Consider the following 24,821-nt stretch of genomic DNA (forward strand, 5'->3'; position numbering starts at 1 on the left):
ACCAATCAGATCAACGTGTGATCGTCAACCAGTGGATCTCTGAGCTGAGTGAGTGAGTGGAGGCGGGGCTCATTTGCATATTCATAGAACTGCGTATAATAAATGAGGCAAGGGTGTCGAGTTACATTCAAGCTATTTTAAGACATGAAGAATTCTTTTTTCAAGGAAAAAAAACGTTTAAATATGTCATTTTGGTGATCAAAGATGAGTTTTAAGGGATATAAAATACTCAGCAATGGTGTTGACTTATGAATTTACATATGGTTTATATTAAAAACCCCACATAGACACATAAACAACATTAAAAGCTGGATTTTCACCACAGGGGGGCTTTAAGAATCAAGGTCATTTTTATATATTCAGCTATTACTTAGTCTTTGTCTATATGCAAACATCCGTTTAGTGAAATGGCTCATTCACGATATACACAGATGTGGGTGTAAATGTGAAATTTTGCAACCAAGCCAACCTAGAAAACATGAAGATTCAAAGAAGGTTTTTCTAAACACTTTTTCCACTATTTCCTTGCCACTCATACCCTTTCACAAAGATATATTAGAGACATTAGGGAAATAAAATGGGCAGTGAATGCCATTTCACATCGACTTAGATAATTCATAAAGGTAAAATGGGCTTAGAAATCTAAAAATACTGCATATTTTCTTTCCGACACATTATGTGAAGCAACACAAAGGCAATAGAGATGCTACCTCTTCAATCTTCAAAAAATTAAAAATTCCACGAGGGACGTTTCAAAGTGTGAATCTTATAGCCGGCGAACACAAAGCCTGTAGGGACTCAGTATAAACACAAGCACTCAGGGCCTCTTCAGCTCTCAGAGAACTAGCCCATACATGGGGAGACGAGAGCGAGGATTCCTCCCCCACTCGCTGAACGCCACAAAGACGGCAGAACTGGCTGCTATGTAGGGGGTGAGCAGATCAGACTGAGATTATCCTGCTGAGAGAGGTCTGGCTCAGCCGAGGTGGCTACAGACAGCTCTCCGAGTGTAAATACACTTCTTTCAAAAGCACAACAATAAGCTCAACAAGAGCTATGGAGATTAAAACAAGCTCAGCACAAAGCCGGGGCTAGCTGTGGGAAGCACTGAAATGTAAAACAAAGAGTCATTCTAAGCGCTGTGTGATTTTGCCATGGTTTTTATCAGCACACTTTCAAGGGCACTGGGACTAAATATTGCAGATAAGATAAAGATCTGATAATTACCATGGGGAAGTGTGTGTTTGTGTGTAGCCTTGTCCCTGTAGAGCGAACTGGAGAACATCAATAGGAAATGACTCTAATTATCAAATCAAATCTTTCTCTAATTGTGAAACCGTCGTGAGGAAAAAGTAGGTAGTAAATTGTAAATGACCAATCGTGGGGAAATTTTTTCAAATTTTCACTGAAAAACCACAAAAAATATTTTGATGTCTGTAAAAACAAAACAAAAAATGACATTCCAGTATTGAAGTCCACAATCAAATGTAAATTTGCAAGGATTGTTACTAGTTATTTTGTCCATAAAACGGTGTCACGGTTTTTTGGTAGCACTTTACAATCAGGTTCATTAGTTAACACATGAACTAATAATGAACAATATTTCTTCAGCATTTATTAATCTTAGTTAACAGTGTTTTGTTATGAGGCTGGTAAGTGTTCCTATAACAATTTTTACAGTTATTAGAGGTTGAGCCAAAAACCTAGGACGAGTTCACGAAAGAGGGTTTTTGAAATAATCTCCAATATTTAATGAACAGTTCGATTGACAGTGGTGCTAGAGGCAAAGTTGCTCAGAATGAGGAGTTCTACCCTATAGTATGAATGTCGTGGCTGTGTGCGAAAAATCTAGTAATATCCAATCCTTCACGCACGTGAAAAACGTGAAGGCGCCCCCCCGGTCAAACAGGCCCAGCGAGTTTTGTTTCGATCGGCCTCCGTTAACCTTGTCTGACAGCCGCTGGAACTTCATTGGCTGACAGTTTTTTGAGATACGCCAATGTAGACACTTGGACAAAGACACCGCATGCCAGTTTTCAAGTCAGTCGGGGGGAAAAAATGTTGCCTAGCTATAGCAGTTTTCGTGTTGTTGTTTTTTTCCACATTTTTGTGTGTTTTTTTAATTTCATAGCGCCACCAAGTGGCCACTCGCCACATTATTTTTCACGTGACCACAGACCGAGCCCATACACATGTGTACCAAGTTTGGTGAAATGATCTCATTCCGTTCAAGAGGAATAGCCATTTTAGTAAAAGTGGCCATGATCCCTTTGAACGTTTTGGCGTCCCGTCGCAGAAGTCAATCGAAACTGACTTTTTGTTGATAATTATTGACAATCAGACTCGAGAAAGTCTTTCTGCACTGGTTTGGATCCGATCGGGCGAAAAAAACTAGGACTAGTTTGCCGAAAAATCCAATAACCCGAGACGTGTGTGTGTTCGTCTCGAGTCAAGCATTCCAACGATATAAGACACTTGACTTTGAAAGCCACAGTGGTAACAAACAACCGAAGCGAAATGAGAATGTGTTTGAGGCCAGGAAAAATTTGTGTCACTGCCTGAACGGCTTAATAGTTTACGGGTGACAGTCGTTGGATGATTTTGGGCAATGATCCGCTTCCTTTTGTCGTTTTGCTCTGATGTTATAGGTCTTAATGCGTTTAAAACAGAAAATCCAGCTTGAAGGTGAACAGCTGATGCACTGCAGTAGAGAAGCAGTGGCTTTTCCCTCCAGAGACAAGCATGAGTGTGCTTCCAAATATAACCAAAAAAGCTCTCTAATTACTGCAGTCACGATCTAGGGCTGAATCTTCCGTTCAAAACACTGTTTGATTGCTTAACAAGGGCATCTTTTCTGTCGTCTTCTTTGCCACGCTTCAATTATGAGTCTGATTCAAATGGAAAACCATGTCCAGTTGCTTTCAAGTACTGGAGAGATTCTACCAGACAGTTTTTAAAAAAAAGAAGGATTTCTCTTTGATTGCGAAAGACCATTTAGAGGAAGGGAATGCCTGCCATGCCGGTCTTGTTTGCGCCAGCCTTTTGGGGAAATTCCAGCCATATCTCAAGGCTTTCAAAGCAACACATTCCTCTTTCAGATCAGGCAGTGGCTGCTGTCCAGGTAAAAGAGAGATAGTAAACATTAAATATGACTAACACCAGTGCTGACTCTTTTTCAAGCTCCCCAAATGATGCCGAAATGGTTTCAACAGTGACAACCGTGACATTCAGTGAGGTTTAGAAATCAGCTATGCAGCCAGAAAAGGGGACAATTATGTCCTAACCAGGCATGATGTGACAGTTTTTAGTGGGAAAAACTCATTTCTCCATTTACACTTAGAGAGAAAAACTGCATGAAGCATCGAATTCACAGCCATGCAGAAAATGTTTGCGGTTTAATATATAGCTATGTGAGAGACCAATGAGACCCAGTATGCGACGGACATAGAAATCAAAATGCTGTGGATTGCATTGGTAGGTTATAACTAAAACAATTTCTTTTACATGAAAGATTTAATTGCTTTCCCAATCAGTTATCATCATAATTTGTACAATATTGGGAAATCGTAAGAAAACAAAAATGTAAGATCCACTACAGTAATATGAAAAAAGAGCACATTAAGTCATATTTTTCTTGTACTAAATGTACAAAAAGGAGAAATTTGGAATCATGAAATGGATGATTTTATTTTATGTTCCTGGAGGTTTACTTATGTTAAAGTTTTTTGCGCAAAAAAAACATGCAGAGAAATTGCATTTCCAATCAGTTCTTGTCAAATTTTGTACAATATGGGGACATCCTAAGAAACTAACAAAACTGAACCTTACCATTACAGTAATATGAAAAAACGAGCACATTAAGTCATATTTTTCTTGTACAAATGTACACAAAAGGAGAAATTTATGAAATTAATGATTTTATTTTATTATTTTAATATATGTTCCTGGAGGTTTACTTATAATGTTAAAGGAGACATATCATGCTTTTAAATCGTTCCTTTTTACATGTAAATCATACATTTGTAGTCTATATAAAGCGGAACTGCAATGTTTGGGTCTGAATTCCTCATTATTATAGCTCCACAGGCCCCTTTTCTACCCCTTTTCTGATGTGCGTCTGAGAGCAACTTGTTTTGGTGCGGTCTCTTTAAATACAATTGAGACACTTCATTCCCCGCCCCCTCTCCAGGTTGTAGCGGTGACACTCGGTTCAACTCCACCCCGTTCGGCCATTTTTGTAGTTTGATAGCAGAGATACGATTATTTAGCGGCACAGAAACGTTTTATTCACACGTTATTAACAAAATGTCAACAACGGAAGACTTGTCCAGCCAGCCTTACATGTTCGAGCCAGAGTCGGAGCCGGAGCGAGATGAAAATGAAGACGACGAACCTGCAGAACAACGTCTTCATATGGATGTATCGCAATGGTGTGTTACTGTATTTATTTACACATGAAACTTTGGTCTTCCGACCTTTTACCATCGTGTCGATTTATTTTGATTAATATGTGCGAGGGAGAGAGAGCAAGACAGCGTCTAGTTTGGAGACGGTGAAGTCTTGTTTACACTTTCGCCTGGCTCTGAAGAGAGAGAGTGAGCGCGACCGGGTCTCTCTCTCTGCTCGTTCTTTCAGTTAAACATGCGCCCTGTCACAAGCGCAGCAGTTCATCTACATTAGACGGTGTAATGAAGCGTGTGGGTTACTACATCCAACAACCGACTATTTTAACTTACCCTCTCGTAACTTCTGCATCCTTTAGCTTGGACTACAAAATTGCAGCGAGAAATAAAAATGGCGGATTTCTCGAAGTGTTGGGCCGGAAGTCAATGTCCTTATTTGGCAGTTCTGCTGCAAATACTGTGACGTAATAGTTCAAAAAACGTCAAAGAGAACAGAAAAATCGGAACAGGTGGAAAAATATGACCAAAACAGAATATAAAGATATCAACGAAGCACCTAAAGAGAATAATTTCAAATTTTCTGTACTTCTAAACACTCCAGATATACAACAAAATGCATTTAAGGGCTAAAAAAGTGGATTTAGCATGATATGTCCCCTTTAATAAAGCTTTTTGCGCAAAAAAACATGCAGAGAAATGATCATACTCTCCATTACACTGCCTCATTTACAAAACAATCTACAGTCAAATACTCCGAACAAACATATCCTGAATAAACAAGTCTGTACAAAGACGCAAATGAGCTCTTTAAACGCGACGCCTCAAAGCAAACGTTCTTATTCAAGCACGTGGTCGCATTTTCAAAACAATAACAAAGGCGAAGCTTGATGACGCTATGAAGGAAAGTGGAACGATGGGAGATGTCGTTTTCACAATCCAGAGATGTGTGGAATTCACTAATCACGTTCACGGAAGAGAAAATTAGTTATTGTATTACTTGTACGTTGTGAATGAATTAGCTGCAAGGAACGTGAAATGTAATGCTATATTAGCCTGTTACTGATATGTGACTATATGTCAAATGATTTGGTGGGTTAATGCTGCGCAGTTTTACACGTTTAAAACAAACGTACTAAAAGTAAATTTGAACGAACCCACAGTATTTGTAAGTAATGGCTAAATATTTTTGTGCAACACATACTGTATTTAATTTCACTGCCATAGACTTGGTCACCAGACTTGATAAAAAGCATTACTGAAGTACAAACAAAGTGCAATATAACTGTATTTGTACAATAAATAATATACATTTGCTTACCTGTCTATTAAAACACATGCAAGAGCTGTGTCTCTCAATCTCATAAACGCCACGCCGATACTGATCCTCGTTTTATTTCTCCGTTTGTCCCAAAGCCTGCTTGTCTTAGTTGATCTATGTTAAAGTTTTTGGGGATTTTCTGTACTCGCCAAATCAATAATCGTGATCCATGATGACTGAACGACACAACGGCATGCTAGATACTGTATCATAGATGTATATACATAGATTCCTTGTTAGCTGCTTACGTATAGTGGCTCATTGAGGAATAATGAGGAATCTATGTATACTGTGTATAATCTATGCGGAAACAGTACTTAATTTCACAACAAAACAGTTGATTAATGTGTATGATAGGCCTGTTTAATTACATTTTATAACATTGTTTTAATGCATCGATGCAGAATTGATCACGTCAGCATCATGGTGCATCGTAAAAATGCATCTCTACAGACAACAATTTCAATCATCAGCAGAAAAGGAGCAAAACACTTCCAACAAAAACAGACTCTGCAGATGCAAAATGAATGTCAACATAATGTAGTGAAATCCACTCCCCTCATTTACAGTCCCATACCCTAGACGGCCACATCCCTGGGGTCAAAGCCCTGGCTAGATCTGCTTTGAGATTCATGAGCACATATAAGACACGAAAATCGATCCCAACATGGTAACGTCATTGAGATCATCAATCAGGCCAACTGGACTCTTTGGAAATCCCATTCAGAAAAGGTATGAGGATTCTTTACTGGAATATTTGGCACAAAAAGTCAAACTTAAATCATATTATTCAGAAGGAAGCAGACAAGCATTTTTATTTATATCAGGTTTCAAAGAGTGTTTAACTGTACACTAGGTGCCCACCCAAAGGCAAATCTAAATATTCTACTCATTTCTATGTTGGAGCTTGTGGACAAAACTAAGAGTATGTTTACTGTACACAATACAGAGCGGCTGCTGTTGGCAGGTCAATGCAAGGCAGCGACTCTCACTGCATACTAAGGCACACTTGCAGCAGTAGCCAGGGCGTCTCGGCTACATATGGTGGGGAATGTGTTAATGCAATATTCATGGTGTGCATGAGAGCGGAGCACAACACAGCTTTGAGGACTCTCTGAAGTCCCTTCACACTCAACAGAACAGAAACATAGCGTGAAGGAAAGCAATGTGTGATGCACCAATGCTCTGGCCTTTCACACAAAACACAAGCAAGCTTTATTACAGTTGTGACCTCTGACCGCTAAGCGAATATGTAACTATTTGACACTGTATTTCATGTAGACTTTTGGTATTAAGATAAGAACCGCAGTTAATTGACAGCTAAGTCATACCAACAGGAAGCATAAATATACACATACCATTAAAGATTCAAAGCAATCCTGTTAGTTTTACACAAATCTGCCTAGACACGTCAATTATTTTCTTCTTCACCGTCTACAACCGTGTACGTCAAGCTGTGTTGATGTATAGTATTGTACCTCTCCGGTTAGATTTGCACAAAGCGTAAATAGTCACAGGATAACCCTGTCTTTGTTTTTAAGCCACTTAAGGAGTAATGCAGCATGAAGAGGGAAACACCTACTCATTTGAAGTGGTTACAACAAAGCTTTGATTTAAGGTGTTGTGCTTGGCAACCTAGAATGTGAGAGTCTGATGTTGTGATAGGGCTGTGGAGAGCAAGGAAAAACTATATAAAACAGTTGTATATAATATAGCAAAAGATATTAGGGCAATCCCAGAAAAGACAAATTGCAAATCATGCACTCAACCTTGAAAGCCATTAACAAAATGACTTAATTTTAAAGGGAAATATGACCTACACTTTACCTGCAACACGGAAAAAATCGAATTTAAGCCTACTACACCTGCACTTATTTGAAACTCAAGAGCTATTTAGAAACCAAAAGTGTCAATTTTCCCATTCAACCAATGCAGTTACTTGTATTATTAGTATTAAAAACACTTTTTGAGAACAAAACTATTTAAGAACAATTGTGGTAGAATATAGATCATAGTTTGAATAGAATAGTCCAATTTTCAAGTCAACAAACAAACATAAATAAATAAATAAATTATATGGCAACTGAAGGAAAAACAAGGAAAGAATGTTTCTGCATCAAAGATAGTCACACTGTAAGATTTTTGGGATAAAGTCCCATTGCAAGACATTCCCATTTGCTTGTCACATAGATCCACATAATGCATGTTTTAACTATTTGATTTTTCTTTTCTTTGTAAAGAGAAAGGCATCTGTCAAACTCAAAATAGATGAAGATGCAAGGTGCAAATGAGCAACAACTGTAACCAGAGACCAGCAACTCGACTTTCATCCATGCACACAGTCTTTCCATTTACTCCCACCATCTTCCTCTCTCTCGCTCATGCATTAATTTTTCAAGAGCTTAAATGGCCATCTTGGCAGAAGTCAAGGGTTCCTACTTCCAGCAACAAAGTGGTAGATGTATTTGTCGACAGATGAGCCTGTAAAAACACGCTTGACAACACCAAACCGAGACCTTGTAATCTTTGTCATCATATGGTGTGGGACTCCAGTACTCCCACACTGTTGCTAGTGCTCTATTGCATTTGGCTGTTGTGTAAATTAGGATTAAATTAAGATAAAGAAGAGGGCTCGTTGCCTCGTATCATTATTCATACGTGCTGCAGTGGGCAAATTAAACCTCAGACAGCATGAGAAACATGGGAGCAGCTGGCAGCCCACACATAGATGCAATCTCCATCGCTCTACTCTGAGGACTTGGGCTCTTTAGGCAGAGCGGTCATTACTGAAAACAAATGGAGGGCAACATCATGCCAGATCACCACATTTCTGCAACTCAGGACCACAGAACTACGGCCATTTTGTGGAGGGACACATTCAAGTTTCCCCAATGTTGAAACACTTTCCCAGCGCAATGATGGAAGACAACTATAAGTAAGCCATTTGTAGACTGTGGTGCTTTCCTGGTTGTTTTTGAGGGGTCCGACACATCAAGGCGTGAGTTTGACAACCAGTTTCTATGAACAATGGAAGGTGGGGGATGGGCTGAAAAGGCAATATGAGTGTTTGAAAAACATTATTTGTGCAATACCACTTGGTGCCACTAGGAGTTTAATTTACTCTTTATTAGGGATGTGCCGATGCATCCCTAATTCTCCATTTAGCATTAGCATTGGTTATGACAGTCAACAGGGTAAAACTCTTTCCACAATGTTACAATGTTTCCAATTATTATGCACAATCTGATCATAATGGTCGTTTAAAACGACTGTATTTTGCTAGTTTATTGGTGAATGTGAGTGGTGTTGTACTTGATATTGGGTGTCTGTTAGATGAGAGCACTGGAGTGCAGGACTGAATGAAACTCGTCATTCACACGCACAGTAACTAGAATTGAAAACCCTGATGAAAAAGGCTCAGTAACCGGTTGAATGGATAAAATATACTAGGTGATTCATACACATACTCTCTTCTCTTTTTGCTTTCTTTTCATTGCTTTCGAAGCTTTAAAAGAACATCATCATGTACCAGGAATGCCAGTGCTTTTTCTATATTAGAGCCTTTCATCCTGTTTTTAGCTTATATATATATATATTTTGTATACTGTGCCATACATTCCAAGGAAACACTGTTTGTAGTATGCATATATTTATGTAGTAATAACAAATCTATTGTCGAATGCAACGTAACAGGGAGGAGAGTAAAGATGGAAAGCTCCTAAAGCTTAGTTCAATATAAATTCACGGATAATTTGTTGTTTTGTTGTTAGTGAAAATCAATATTGACCTAGTATTTGAAAAAGTATCCTCATATAAAAAACAATACTAAAGTCTGTTCATTCGCATTCAGAGATATTTTTGACTGACAAAATGCCGGCGGCCAGAAACAACAACAGCTACAGTGAGTTGTTCAAAATCTTTCTGTGTTTCTTTTCTTTCTATGTGTAGAGCCCCTGCTGATACTTCCAGCGAAGTTTCATGTTGTGTCGGGCCTTCTTAGTGTTTTAAAAATAGCGATTTTGATGTTATCATAGTTGTGCCCCAAGCACTCCCATTCAAAAGGCAATTTGACCGAAAACGAAAATACGGTCAATCTTAAAAGTGGCGTTTCCATTCTAATTATGCTTTTTAACGAAAGTTTGCCTCGGGTAGATTCCCAAAAAGACCCTAGGTTGCATTTTGGCGAGAGTTACGCTTTAATTGAAATGTAGAAAACTGGCAGCTTCAATCATAATGAAAATGTGGAAACTAGCATGCATAAATTAAACAATTTAATAAATCGCGGTTTGGAAAATGGATGGATGATTTGATTCAGTTGTGAGCGCCATCTTCTGGCGGGACGCTGGAATTCATTCAGTGCGTGACTCTCACAGTAAATTATTGGTATTCTTTAGCCATTGAGCGTACATCAGTTGTACACTCGTTGTTGTGGTGCATTGTGGGATTGAACGAGTGCGCTCAATAACATCCACTACGGTTTCGGACACATCTACAAATGACTGTCCCCTTAAATAGTGCCTTATTTAAGGGTATGGGGGGCGATTTCAGACACAGCCTAAGTTTAAAGGCCATGCCACACCAAGTCAAGTCGGCTGCGTCTCGGACAAAAGCCTGAGTTGAACACACACAAAAAGACTAGTCTTTTACAAAAACTAGCCCAGCAGATGCTCACAAACATTGACTTGTCTGTCATGGTCTTAAAGAACAGGAAGAAAGGTCTAACTGTGTTATTTATTTACATTTCATGCTAGGCTGACCTGTGCTTGAAATGACAATTATGTCTATTTCGACTTATAGCAAAATACCAACCACGTTCTTGGAGAGTTGCTTGAATGCACAGGACCTTCAAAGGCTTGCTTGTTTTCTTTTCTGGCAGTGTCGAACAGTCTCCCTCCAATTCTCTTTTCACGTACACATATCTTTTATGTGTTTATGTAGCACTCAGTTTAAAAGCTAGCAAGTCTTCTTAGCACTGAAGGGTTGTATCAAGGAGACAGATATACAAGCGTGTCAAAACCGCTTGTTGATATTTTGATCACACACCACGATACGAGTGAACAACTCTGTGTGGGAGCTTGGAAAAGTAGCCAGCAATTACACTCTTAAACTTTATTCCACATGGCCTCCAGGACACCTCTCAAAGTAGACTAAATTTGTTTTCAGTTACTAAGAAACATTAACAGATCTTTTTCAGGATAAACACCACATTTAAAAGTTACACGGATGAAAACAAGGCAGCGAGGGATAGAAGTAGAGCCCAATCAATGAGTTATACTGTTTTAAACTTGTCATTAAGTGATAACAGTTTACAGTCTTTCTCTTGAAATGTTCCTTTTCCTGCGTCCAATCAGCAAGCAGTAAATCATGGTTCAGGACTGCAACTATTCTTTCAATATATCCCACAGAAACTTCCTAGTTCAATAGGAAATATATCAACACATAATTCATTTTTTTGGTCCACTGAAATACAGTGCGAACATTTTGCACTAGGAAACTGAACAGCACAACCTATTGCTAATAAGTGGCAAAAAAATGCAATTAAAGTCCGGTGTGGGCTCATAAATATAAAATTCTATAACTCCAAAACAAAACGAGATAATTTCACCAAATTTGACACGCTTATGTATGGGGGCACTCTGAGGACACATACAAAAACCGGTGGAACTGCGCCACTTGGTGGTGCTATAATTGAACAAAACATGGAATTGGCTCTAACTACAGTACCGTTGGTCTGATTGACTTCTAAATTGACATACAATGTCTTTGCAATGATTTGCTATCATAGTCCATTATGAAATTGGTCTACCTTGAAAAACATGGCCGTTGTTTAAATTAGAAAATGACAAAAATATCCAAAGCTGTAACTGCAATGGTTTTGCAAATATCAGAGCCTCGATTTAATTTTTTAAAGTAAAAACTCAACCCAATAGTTTCTCAAAAACACGGGTTCTCTCCGAACATGAAAATGTTACATAATCTCTTATGCTCACCCACCTGTAAAAGGGGGTGTTGGTGTGGAGGAGTGAGTACGGGAAGGTTGCCGGCTCGAGCCTTGTAAGGAACGAGCTTTAAACCGACATCACTGTTTAAGGCACTTAACCCAAGGTTTATCCAGGGGAATTGACCCTGTAATAATGTACGGACACCATGATTGTGCCAAGTAGGACAAATTCCTGGAAAAACATTAGGTTGGGGAGTGGAAATTCAACAAGCTTCTCCATCCCTCCTCCACTTCCTAAGAATTTGACACGCTGACCTATATATATATTTAGGCTGTGTACTCATTTTCCTGTTCTTTTCCAATTTATGAATTTGTAATTTAAGAGCAGAAAACAAGGCATATGCTAGATACTAGTTTATAAGATTAGTTTACGTCAATGTTAGGTCTATATTCTTTGAAAGGAATATTCTTTCAGGACTTGCAAAAGTTGTTGAGGAACATATCTTACTTGGCAAAAATCACAATGACTAGTACAGGGCCAACATGAACTCTGCAGATCTGCCATTTGCATGTTTGCGGAATATACATATTTTGTTTTTCAGCTCCATTAAAGTCCCCCTGTGATGAAAATCAAGTTTTTAATGTTGTTTATATGACTATGTGGTGTCTTTAATATGCTTTAAGACAAACCATGAGCAAATTCATAAGTCAACACCATTGTTTTTTTCTCATTAAAACCAAAGACAGTTCCAAAAACCAAAGAGATCGTCAACGAGTGGATCTCTGAGCTGCTGAGTCGGGGCTAATGTGCATATTCGCATATACTAAATGAGGCAAGGGTTTAGAGTTTTGTTTTTTCAAAGAAAAAACATTTAAATGTTTTGATCCCCGAATTAATGGGGATCGTTTTGACAATGGTGTCGTCTGTACGTGGAAAACTAAAAGGAAAAACTTCTCCGTTTTCTCCGAGTCGGGGCTAATGTGCATATTCATAGAGTCGCATATACTAAATGAGGCAAGGGTTTAGAGTTTTGTTTTTTCAAAGAAAAAACATTTAAATATGTCATTTTGGTGATCAAAGATGAGTTAAGGGATAAAATGATAGACTACAGGGGGACTTTTAAACACAATTTAAAAAAGGTCTGCTGTAGTGATCACTTGACTACTAGCATGCAGTTTTATAACTTCTGTGCAATGTCTGAAAATTCCACCCAAAATCAGCAAAGTAAATGCCAAAAAATCCCTCTGAGCCTGCCAGTAATGTCTGCTGTAACTTGTTTTGGATAAACTCATCCCTGCTCACTACTCACCCACTCATCCAGTGTTATAACACCTGTGCAATGTTTGAAAACTGTGATTTCCGGTAACATTCGTTCACCTTTTGCCTGTTTGTTTGATATCACAATCAATGCTTTGAGTTTAAAGGGCAAATAGGGGGAGGAAGCCCTTCTCTGAGCACTAAAGTCCTCTTGTTCATTGCACGCTTCTCCTTCACATTAGTGAAGCAGCCAGTTCCCGGCTGCCCATTAGCTGTGTGACAGATCTGTAATAAACACAGCCTGTCACCTCTGAAGCCTGCTGCACATTTCCTGGGTAATACATAACCACCCCCAATACACATTCCCTTCCCCCACCGCAAGGCTCAATAGACATGAAACCCGATTTCTGTCGAGCATCCCAGCAGCCGCTGAAGCAAGAAATTCCACCGCACCCAGATAGCCCTGGAAAATACATGAATATAAAAAAGGAGTCCATGAATAAATCAAAACCTCTCTTTTTACTTACCCTATGGAAGAGAATGAAAAAAGGTTGTGGTGAAATGAAAGGGAAAAAAAAAGTGTAGAAACAAGGGCACTGCAGGGAGAAAAAGAAAAGGCGCTAACAGTAGAAGTTGAAGTCGATAATCACATGGCCTCAGGCTACTATAGCCCCTTGGTAAGGTAGCTGGTGGGTGTGAGGTAACTGGTGGGTGATTTTACACACTTTTCTGCAACGATTGTGTGGGACAATCTGGCAGAATTCTGCGAATGGATTTAAATATGGTTAAAAAAAAAAAGTGTTAAAGGAGTTGAGCGTGTGTCATTGAGTCCATGTGCAGAACAGTATATCTCACTTTGTTTTTAGAGTCTGTGAAATAGTCCACGAGTTCCCAAATTGGTTAAACCGGTATTTTTAAATGATTAATTGAAAACACGAACACGCTAAAGTCATTTGCTTGTCAATTATACTACACTGGTTGCACTGTATTGCACACCTACTAACAAACTTATTAATTGAATTTGAGAACTAAGGGGCTGTTTAAACGACAACAATTTCAACTAAAAACGTAAAACTTTTTATGCGTTTTGGCCGTTCGTTTACATGACAACGGCGTTTTGGGTGCCTAAAAACGCAAAGTTTTGAAAACGGGTTTTAAAGTGCACGTTTTTGAAAACGGTCTCCGTGTAAACAATAAAAACGCGAATCTCTGAAGACGATGACGTCATGCACATGTGTATTACGCGTTTAGTCTATAGTGTTTCATCGCCATCTGATGAATACAGAATACAGAATGTTTTTAGTCGTTTTTGCGGATCCGAATGAATGGGGATCATTTGACAATGGTGTCGTCTGTACGTGGAAAACTAAAAGGAAAAACTTCTCCGTTTTAAGGATATCGTCGTCGTGTAAACGTACAAAGTTTTTATTTTGCCCTTAAACAATATAGAAAAATTAAACAAACTGTGGCTAGTCGCTGTACATTTTGGTCGGAAAATCTCTTCCTGATCTATGTGGATCGTTCTTGGCCAGAATAAGTTGCCAAGTGAAGCAGACATTCAGAAGCCTGTTTATTACCAGTTGGTTAAAACAAACAAAATTGGTTTCCTTTCAAGAAATAAATAGATCATCTAACTTTAAATCCATCCTTCAGCAAAGCAGTTCAACACAGCATTCTAGAAGCTGGGCTGCATATTATTAATGCATGCAGCTTCCAAGGCACACTTGTTTGGATATTGAAGCCATATTGATTCGAATAAAGCAAGAAGAGAGAGACAACCTTTAGCCTTTAAAAGGCTGGCATGTAACAGAATCACTGATGTGAACTTGCAATATTCACACATGGCTGATGCCACTCATCAGGATATCTCTGTTAGCTCGGTGCAGCGAGGGTGACCTTCAGTGAGGAGATGAAATGACAGAATAAAAGATTCAGAAACCTCAGCACCCACAGCTTTTAATACAGTTGTTTTAATCAGCGAACGGACATTTTGTCCAAAGAGAGTCCAAATTTGCCACATCTAAATGTCAGCAATTCCAGCAACAATGAGTGGTGGATGGATGGTTTTCTATTATGCAAGTCAGTTTTCTGTAATAGCTTTTTGTAATGGCAATCTTATTTGATTGCTAATCCATATACCCCATCCGGTTTTTGGAACAACGTGAAAAAGACAAAGTTGTTTGGTCTTCATGTGCAGGACAAGAAGGGTGACACATTGACCCTAATGTTGGATAAACCTCGAAAGACATGGAAGAAGTAAAGGGCAGGACATCTCTGTGGTGACTTCTTACTCTTAACTGCCCTCCCAGCTTATCAGTCCATATCGCCTCCCCCATTCACCCAATGAGGAGTTCATGGAGGTCGACTCTCTTGAGAGCTCTGGCAGCTTAGGAGAGAATGAAAATGAATGGGAAACGGTGGATAGACACAAGGTCAAAACGGATATAAAATTCTCCATTACGATATGAAAAGCTGGTGGAGAAAGAAGAGCGCATTGAATGTCAGAAGGACGGATCGCTTTTGAGGGCCTGGCTTTGTGCTTCCTTTATGCGAAAACAAAAGAATCCGAACACTGAGTCGCCAGTGCTCTTGTAAAAGCAATCCCCCATGCTTGTCAGAGACGCTTTCCACCCCGAGAATTCACAAATTCAGTTGTATAATTAATTGACCATTTTTTATCTGAGAAAGCTAAGCAGGTTGAACAGAAGAATGTGCACATGTGATTAAGGAGGAACTGCACGCAGATACTATCCAAGTGTGAAATGCTTCCAGTCTGTACTGTGAAATAACACCATTGTTGACAGTTGAGCTGCTGTGAAGAATGACTGGGAAAAATGACACCAAACAACTTCCGTTAAGAGTGGAGATTTTCTACAAACAAGACTGTAGATAGAAACAATGTATTCCTATAGAACTATTCGTACTTCTCCGTTTCTGTCATCATATGTGACCCTGCCTGGACAACAAAACCAGTCACAAGGGTAATTTTTTTAAATTGAGATTTATATATCATATGAAAGCTGGGTTACACTTTAATTTAAGGTGTCTTTGTTACAGTGCAATTATACATTTAAGTACTGAGTAATATTAATTAACAACATGTACTTACTCTAGGGTTAGGGTAGGATTAGGATTTGGTTGAGGGTTAGTAGCATGTAATTATGAATAATTAACTGTTATTACTATGGTAAGTACATGTAACATATGTAGCAAGGTTACCAAAAGCTGAATAAATAAGCTTTCCATTGATGTATGGTTTGTTAGGATAGGACAATATTTGGCCGAGATACTATTTGAAAATCTGGAATCTGAGGGTGAAAAAAAAAATATATATATTGAGAAAATCGCCTTTAAAGTTGTCCAAATGAAGTTCTCGATGTTGCAAAAATATTTTTTTTTTATATATGTACAATAGGACATTTACAAAATATCTTCATGGAACATGATCTTTACTTAATATCCTAATGATTTTTGGCATAAAATAAAAATCGATCATTTTGACCCATACAATGTATTGTTGGCTATACAAATATACCCGTGCGACTTATGACTGGTTTTGTGTTCCAGGGTCACATATAGGTTTTTTTCATGATGTCTGGTGACAAAACGTGGGTCATGTGGCTGGAACAAGAGGTTCTATCATTCCCAGAAAAAAAGCTTAACATTCATCAGTTAGCATTCCCATTCATCTCAATGGCAGCTACTCAGCTGGCGTAGGACCTCCCAGAAGTACACTGCCATGAGGTGTTTTTGCCCGATCACCAGAGCCGTAAATGCCATGTGACCTATCACTCTGACTGATGGGACCACAAGAACATGCACAGACCCAAACCCTTCATTAGTGACTATCCTGAGCTGTGGAAAACCCAGGAAACGTCAAGGGGAAAGGAACAGCTGGAGTGCATTTGTCTTTTGTTCAGACCGACAATTGTTTGTTTCACTTTGTTTGAATATTTTTACATTAATCACTGTCTTTTGATCTCCATAGCCACTACAAATTTTTTTTCAAACGATTGACTATCAAATGGTAGGCCACTGACATATACTCTGGTACAATCTCCACAATATCACCATTGGTTTTCCAATGGATATTTTATGGTAATTGAATGGTTTTTAAACTCATGCAAATCAAATATGCTACCAATAATATTGGAAATGCCTAAAGATGTGATTATCTAGACATCCACGATGTGAAAATCAAATTAACAAACACCTTGATCATAACCAAAGGGAACCAAAGCTAGATGATAGTGAAGACAACAATAAGCATGAACTGATAAGATATACCAGTCCAATATATGAAAAGAAGCAGCTTGTGTTTTCAAGGAAAATTTCACCATATGACATATTGCATGAAAAGAGTGGTGAAGTAATTATGAAAATTGGTGTGTAAAATCATAGCGCTGTTGTAAAACTGCCTCAATGTCTACTGTGTAAATGGGCTAAAATAGCTTTCCTCACTGGACACTCAAAAATGATATCGGGCTTTTGCATTAGCAAGCTAATTATACGACACTCAAATCACAAAAACATAATACAAGATTATTTTTTAAATCAACACTGCCTTTGCTTCATCTAACAAGAACTTTACTATTTTTTTTTTTTTTACCAAGCTTGGTGCAATATTCCATGTGATTGCCTTCTCTGTGAAGGATATACAGTACAGTGCATAAGATGCTTCTCAAAAACATTTGCTTTACGATTTTTATTTTTATTTTTTGCTTTAGTGTGCCATTTTACATTTCCAAACATTAGTTTTGCAAATATTGTATACTATATAGGGGTGTAACAATACATGTATTCACATGCAACGAATACAGTCAGTCACAGGCGACCCACACTCCTATCCAGAAGGGGGCGCGCACGGCAATGCAACGCTGTTTGCTACCAGTAAAAAGCGAAGAAGGAGAGGAAGATGAACGGTATCTTCAACCAGTGTTATCAATAAAACAGCTTGAGAATAATATAATAATATCTCACATAGCATTACATTAACCTCGGGCATTTAGTGACGACAGCAGGTTAGTTCGCTGGAGAAATTAACTCCAGAGAGAAGCATTTCATATATGCACTATATTAGCCTATTCATTATATTTACTTAACCTATTAGTAATGTCTTGATTATTTAATGTATGTTTAAATAAATTTGTCATGAAAACAAGTTATGACAGCCACTGTGTAAATTATAATATTTCAAAAATTTATAATTTTTACTCTTTATAATACTCTTTATAATTAGATTTAGAAGTTAATGCAAAACCTGTCTTATGTGCAATTTACAGTACGTTTTTATTATTTTATTATGAGTGTTGACTATTATATCTAAAAATAAATAGCAACTGAATTTAATAATTTGGGCTCTGTTGTTAATTGTAACCTTTAATATTATAGTAATACAGTGAGGAAAATAAGTATTTGAACACCCTGCTATTTTGCAAGTTCTCCCACTTGGAAATCATGGAGGGGTCTGAAATTGTCATCGTAGGTGCATGTCCACTGTGAGAGACATAATCTAAAAAAAAAAATCCAGAATATATCACAATATATGATTTTTTAACTATTTATTTGTATGATACAGCTGCAAATACGTATTTGAACACCTGTCTATCAGCTAGAATTCTGACCCTCAAAGACCTGTTAGTCTGCCTTTAAAATGTCCACCTCCACTCCATTTATTATCCTAAATTAGATGCACCTGTTTGAGGTCGTTAGCTGCATAAAGACACCTGTCCACCCCATACAATCAGTAAGAATCCAACTACTAACATGGCCAAGACCAAAGAGCTGTCCAAAGACACTAGAGACAAAATTGTACACCTCCACAAGGCTGGAAAGGGCTACGGGGAAATTGCCAAGCAGCTTGGTGAAAAAAGGTCCACTGTTGGAGCAATCATTAGAAAATGGAAGAAGCTAAACATGACTGTCAATCTCCCTCGGACTGGGGCTCCATGCAAGATCTCACCTTGTGGGGTCTCAATGATCCTAAGAAAGGTGAGAAATCAGCCCAGAACTACACGGGAGGAGCTGGTCAATGACCTGAAAAGAGCTGGGACCACCGTTTCCAAGGTTACTGTTGGTAATACACTAAGACGTCATGGTTTGAAATCATGCATGGCACGGAAGGTTCCCCTGCTTAAACCATCACATGTCAAGGCCCGTCTTAAGTTTGCCAATGACCATTTGGATGATCCAGAGGAGTCATGGGAGAAAGTCATGTGGTCAGATGAGACCAAAATAGAACTTTTTGGTCATAATTCCACTAAACGTGTTTGGAGGAAGAAGAATGATGAGTACCATCCCAAGAACACCATCCCTACTGTGAAGCATGGGGGTGGTAGCATCATGCTTTGGGGGTGTTTTTCTGCACATGGGACAGGGCGACTGCATTGTATTAAGGAGAGGATGACCGGAGCCATGTATTGTGAGATTTTGGGGAACAACCTCCTTCCCTCAGTTAGAGCATTGAAGATGGGTCGAGGCTGGGTCTTCCAACATGACAATGACCCGAAGCACACAGCCAGGATAACCAAGGAGTGGCTCTGTAAGAAGCATATCAAGGTTCTGCCGTGGCCTAGTCAGTCTCCAGACCTAAACCCAATAGAGAATCTTTGGAGGGAGCTCAAACTCCGTGTTTCTCAGCGACAGCCCAGAAACCTGACTGATCTAGAGAAGATCTGTGTGGAGGAGTGGGCCAAAATCCCTCCTGCAGTGTGTGCAAACCTGGTGAAAAACTACAAGAAACGGATCATTGTCATGTTGGAAGACCCAGCTCTGTAATTGCAAACAAAGGCTACTGTACCAAATATTAACATCGATTTTCTCAGGTGTTCAAATACTTATTTGCAGCTGTATCATACAAATAAATAGTTAAAAAAATCATACATTGTGATTTCTGGATTTTTTTTTTAGATTATGTCTCTCACAGTGGACATGCACCTACGATGACAATTTCAGACCCCTCCATGATTTCTAAGTGGGAGAACTTGCAAAATAGCAGGGTGTTCAAATACTTATTTTCCTCACTGTATGTAAGTAAGGGTTTCCCATATAGTTTACAGCATTAGCCAAGATAGATTTTTTTATCCTTAAGAAAATTCTAATTATAATAGAATTTATTTAAACACATTTACACATTTGGTAAAAAAAAAAAGTTTACATTTTAAAAAAAAAAAGAAAAGAAAAAAGAAGCAATTTTGTGTTTAGTTTTCTCACTCCTGCTGTACCGAACCGTGACTTCAATACCGAGGTACGTACCGAACCGTCAAGTTTGTGTGCCGTTACACCCCTAATACTATAGATAATTGGATATATGTTTTTGTGAAACATCTAAAGACTTCTGCACAGTACAGAATGCGATGTCTTGGTTAAAAAGTATCTTACTGGGGCAGCATAATGAATTTGCCTGCGTTCATGTGTAAAGTGGCCTATATGATGCTTAAAACCGCTGTCTCCATAGACTGCTCATTAGACATGCATGTGTTTAAATGAGAGAGTGTAGAAAGGCTGAACGACTAGAGCCGGCACATGAAAAGAGGCAGGCGGGACTTACAAATCTTGTGTTTCCCTTTCATGGGAAATTTCACCACCAACTCCTGGGGGTTGGAGCAAATGAAGACAAATGGAGAAGTCGACTCCTCACTGATCCTGGGATACTGAAAAGAGAGAGAGGAAACAATGAGCTGTGTTCAGCCACTTGGTTACCACGCACAGAAAGCAGGGCTGCTTTGAAAGGCTTCTCTTCCCCGTAATTGATAGGCAACACACAGGAGAGGCGAAATTGACTGACACTTTCATAAGAAAGGTGACATCTATCTAATCTGTCGAGGGAAGGCACAGGTCATCTTATTTCCTCCAGACCATCAGAGAGTCGTATGATTGCATCACGGCATTTAAGAAGCGCAAGCTTTTCACAACACTATTTCTCCACCCCCCACCCCCACACTAAAAGCGGCAAAGAGAGCTTGACACAATCAGGGCTTTTAGAAGTGCTGCAGATATGAGGTCCCTCTGCATACTTGAGTCGTCTCGCAGGAGATGTGGATCAATTCAGACACTGCCAGATTTACCAACACTCGTGTGGTGATACGGTCACATATCTGATTGAAATGTTTGTGGGGAAATGTTGCGTCGAGATCAGAAGATGAGAGGTTGACAAATAACATGGAGAAATAACAGTAACATTAAAGTATATAAGGTCAACTTGCTCAATTTAGGGTGCATACCTTACATTAAATATTTGTACCATTTTAATAACCAGTTTTGCATTCTAGAACAATGAAAGGACAAATATACCCTTTTGTAGTTCATGTCAAAGGATATGCATCAAATAAAACTCAACGCATCTATCAACAAAACAGAAGCTGCCAAATTCTCTAGATGCCATCATGGACGGTTTGTGTAACATGCTCACATCATCATCAAAAACCCATGAACAAGACAAAAATTATATACATATATAAAAAGAAATGTTGTATCAAGATCAGCAGATGAAAGGTTGACAAATAACACTAACATTAAAGTATATAAGGTCAATTTGCTCAAATTAAGAGTGCATACCTTACATTAAATATTTTTAGCATTTTAAAAACCTTTAAAACAAATATACCCTTTTGTAGTTCATGTCAAACGATATGCGTCCAATAAAACGCATCTCTCAACAAAACAGAAGCTGCCAAATTCTCTAGATGCCATCATGGACGGTTTGTGTAACATGCTCACATCATCATCAAAAACCCATGAACAAGACAAAAATTATATACATATAAAAAACTAAATGTTGCGTCAAGATCAGCAGATGAAAGGTTGACAAAAAACACTAACATTAAAGTATATAAGGTCAACTTGCTCAAATTTAGAGTGCATACCTTAACATTAAATATTTGTACCATTTTAATAACCAGTTTTGCATTCTAGACAAATGAAAGGACAAATATACCCTTTTGTAGTTAATGTCAAAGGATATGCATCAAATAAAACTCAACGCATCTGTCAACAAAACAGAAGCTGCCAAATTCTCTAGATGCCATCATGGACGGTGTGTGTAACATGCTCACATCATCGTCAAAAACCCATGAACAAAAATTACACCAGAAAAAATATATATACATACTGAATAAAAAACTATTTTTATATTTTAGGATACTTGGGATTCCATATGGGTGTTAAAAAAACATCTGTGTAAAATCTGGGTCCTTAAAGGGACTGTGTGTAGGAATTTCTCCCATCTAGTGGTGAAATTGTATTTTGCATTCAAACGAATAATGCTCTCCAGCGCCTCACGGCGCTGATCCACTTGTCCGTGCGACACTTCTGTCGCGCCGCTCTCCACTATATTCCTATGGGTGACGTCAAGCGACTTTGTCGCGCCCGCAAAGCATTCCGGGAAGGCGGCGCTTCATTTGAAAAAATGCTGCGCGTCAAAAAGCTGGCCGTTGCCCATCTTTATGCAAATGAATTCCGTTGAACGCGACGCGGCTAGCCAATAGAAGTAGAGCCTATGGAGACGGAGGGAAGTCTCTCGAAGGTCCTCTGTTCTAATACGCTACATTTCCCGCTCGGTCAAAACCACGCCCATAGCGGTAAACGCCCATCAATGTACCAATGTGGGGAGGCGTCGCGACAACACGCGACAGTCGTGTCGGACAAGTGGATCAGCACCGTCACTTTTTCAAATGCGCGTTGCATCTACGGTAGCCGTTATGTACCAAAAAGCTATGACAGGATGTCTTATAATAGCACTTCGAGTTTTTCTTCGGGTGAACAGGTTTGTTATTTAAAGGGGCTATATGCAACTGTTTCCCCAAAATAAACGTAACAATAGCCTTTTTATTTGACCGTGTAGGACTCAAACATCTCCTGATGAGCATACTGACACCTTGTCAGCTCACAGTGGGTGCACCTATAAGCCTGTATCCTATTTTTCCTATTTTCTGTCGGGTCGGATTTTTCGCGCGTTGTCTGCGGATGTGACGTCAAGCGCGTTCATGTTAAACGTTTCAGATCACTCTGCCACCACCGCTAGTCAGCAAACAAACTTAGTTTCTCAAACAATATATGTATTTGACTGTTCTTACCTCTGTAAACATAATGTTGACTTCTTTGCAGCGGATGACTTGTGAAGTGTGCACGTACGAGAGCGAGCAGAAAGGAAGAGCAGTTCCGTTTTTTGGCCACAGGTGTCAGTCGCGAGTTTAAATTTCAGAAAAAAGCATATAGCCCCTTTAAAACAAAGTGAAACTTGAAACAACGAAAAAAAGAATGCTACAGTATGAATTACTGACTGTGAAAAACATTAACTATGGTAATTAGTAGTAATGCCTTCTTTACTCGTTATATTTTTTGAAGTACGTGCATTGTTAGATATCATCATTATCAGCGCATTCTTAAGCAAAACCATTATATACATTATATACATAAAAAAATAGTGACAGCGATCATAAATAGGTGTCCAAAATTTCCATCAAGACTCAAAAGTCAAGAAACAAAAGTCTTCATTTACAAAACAATAAATGTGGATTCACTGATCATTGTGGGTAACTAGTGTCTCAAGTAGCAAAAGCTGTTTGTTTCTACATTTCTCATTAGCAATCTCATAGAGTTGCTATTTTTGAAGCTTCTCAGTAGCAAAGCTATTTTATTGATTAGCGCTCACATTGATCTCACATTATAATTTAATGATGTGCCTCTTTTGGAGATTTCTTTGTTTGCTAAATAACATATTAAAACTAATTAGAACGCACAGAACCAGCTGACTCATTATTCAATGAAGGAAAACAAATACTGGGACTTGATTTGATCTATGTGGAAGAGATTGAATTGTGAAAACAGGGTTCTTCATACCAGAATAAAGCAGGGCCGGATTAAGTATCTGTTTGGCTACAAGTTAACATCATCCAATAGCCTGCATGGCCTAAATGACATTAGCAGAAACAGAAAGTAGTGTAAATTGACTGAGACTTTGTTATATATGGAGGAATGTTAATAAATCCACATAGCTCAACACAGTTATTGACACGCTAGAGTGATAAAGAAACATGCATAAATGCACAGTAAATAAATATCAACAAAATTGTTATGCATGTGTCATTTACTACCTCTAGATAGTGTGATATCATATATATATGGGCGACCCCTGCTGTACATGGGTATCAGCCATCAAAAAATTATAAAAAAAAATACACATTGCTCAACCAATTATTGAACGTAACAATTGGGAAAGAAATCAGATGTGTGTAAATATATTGGATCTGTGCATTCAGTCTTAAAGTGACAGAAGCCTAATATAACAACTGCTGTCTATATCTTTAATGTTAATCAAACAACAAAAGAAAAAGAGAAAATCAATCACTGCCCAGTTATTCAGTTATTATGACTGAATAACTTTTGTAGCTTTACTAAGAATCTGTCTATATGTAAATCATACAGTGAACACTATGCAGTGTTTTAGTTTTTCTACGTTAAAAACTGATGGCATTATTTAATTTATATCTCTTTTTTGTCCTATTGTTTATTTAGTTATTTGTTCTTATTTTCAGAACCAAAAATAAAAATAACTATTGTCATATATATATCATTATCGTGAAATAAAACAACTCATTGTGAAATATGATTTTGGTCATATCGCTCACCCCACAGAAAGTTGTTTCAGAAGTTATTACACTTGATATTAAAAATGTTTTTAACATTTTTTTTTACAGTTTTTTTCTTGTTTTCTTTGGGGAAAATGTGCACTGATAAATACTGCAAAATAAGACCTGGGACATTTATTAAGAAAGTAAATAGCTTCAATTTTGATTTCATGTTGAAAAGTCTCACAAAAACATGTTTTTAAAAAAGCATTTTAATGGAAGATATGACTGCAGAGTTCAAAGATTAAGTGTGTGGGCTAAGACTCATTTAAAA

The 24,821-nt window shown here is 38.3% G+C and overlaps 1 protein-coding gene across 1 annotated transcript in view; it reads right to left on the bottom strand.

Moving 5' to 3' along the window:
* The window catches only part of trip4 (thyroid hormone receptor interactor 4), a 90,504-nt gene that overhangs the window by 14,587 nt on the left and 51,096 nt on the right, over positions 1 to 24,821 (bottom strand). Inside the window, exon 12 of the mRNA XM_084107599.1 lies at positions 20,470 to 20,572. Coding sequence (XP_083963725.1) covers positions 20,470 to 20,572 — 103 coding nt within the window. The remainder of the gene's footprint in view (positions 1 to 20,469; positions 20,573 to 24,821) is intronic.

This window comes from Abramis brama (assembly GCF_963993115.1).
Source record: "Abramis brama genome assembly, chromosome: 3".
Classification (NCBI taxonomy): domain Eukaryota; kingdom Metazoa; phylum Chordata; class Actinopteri; order Cypriniformes; family Leuciscidae; genus Abramis; species Abramis brama.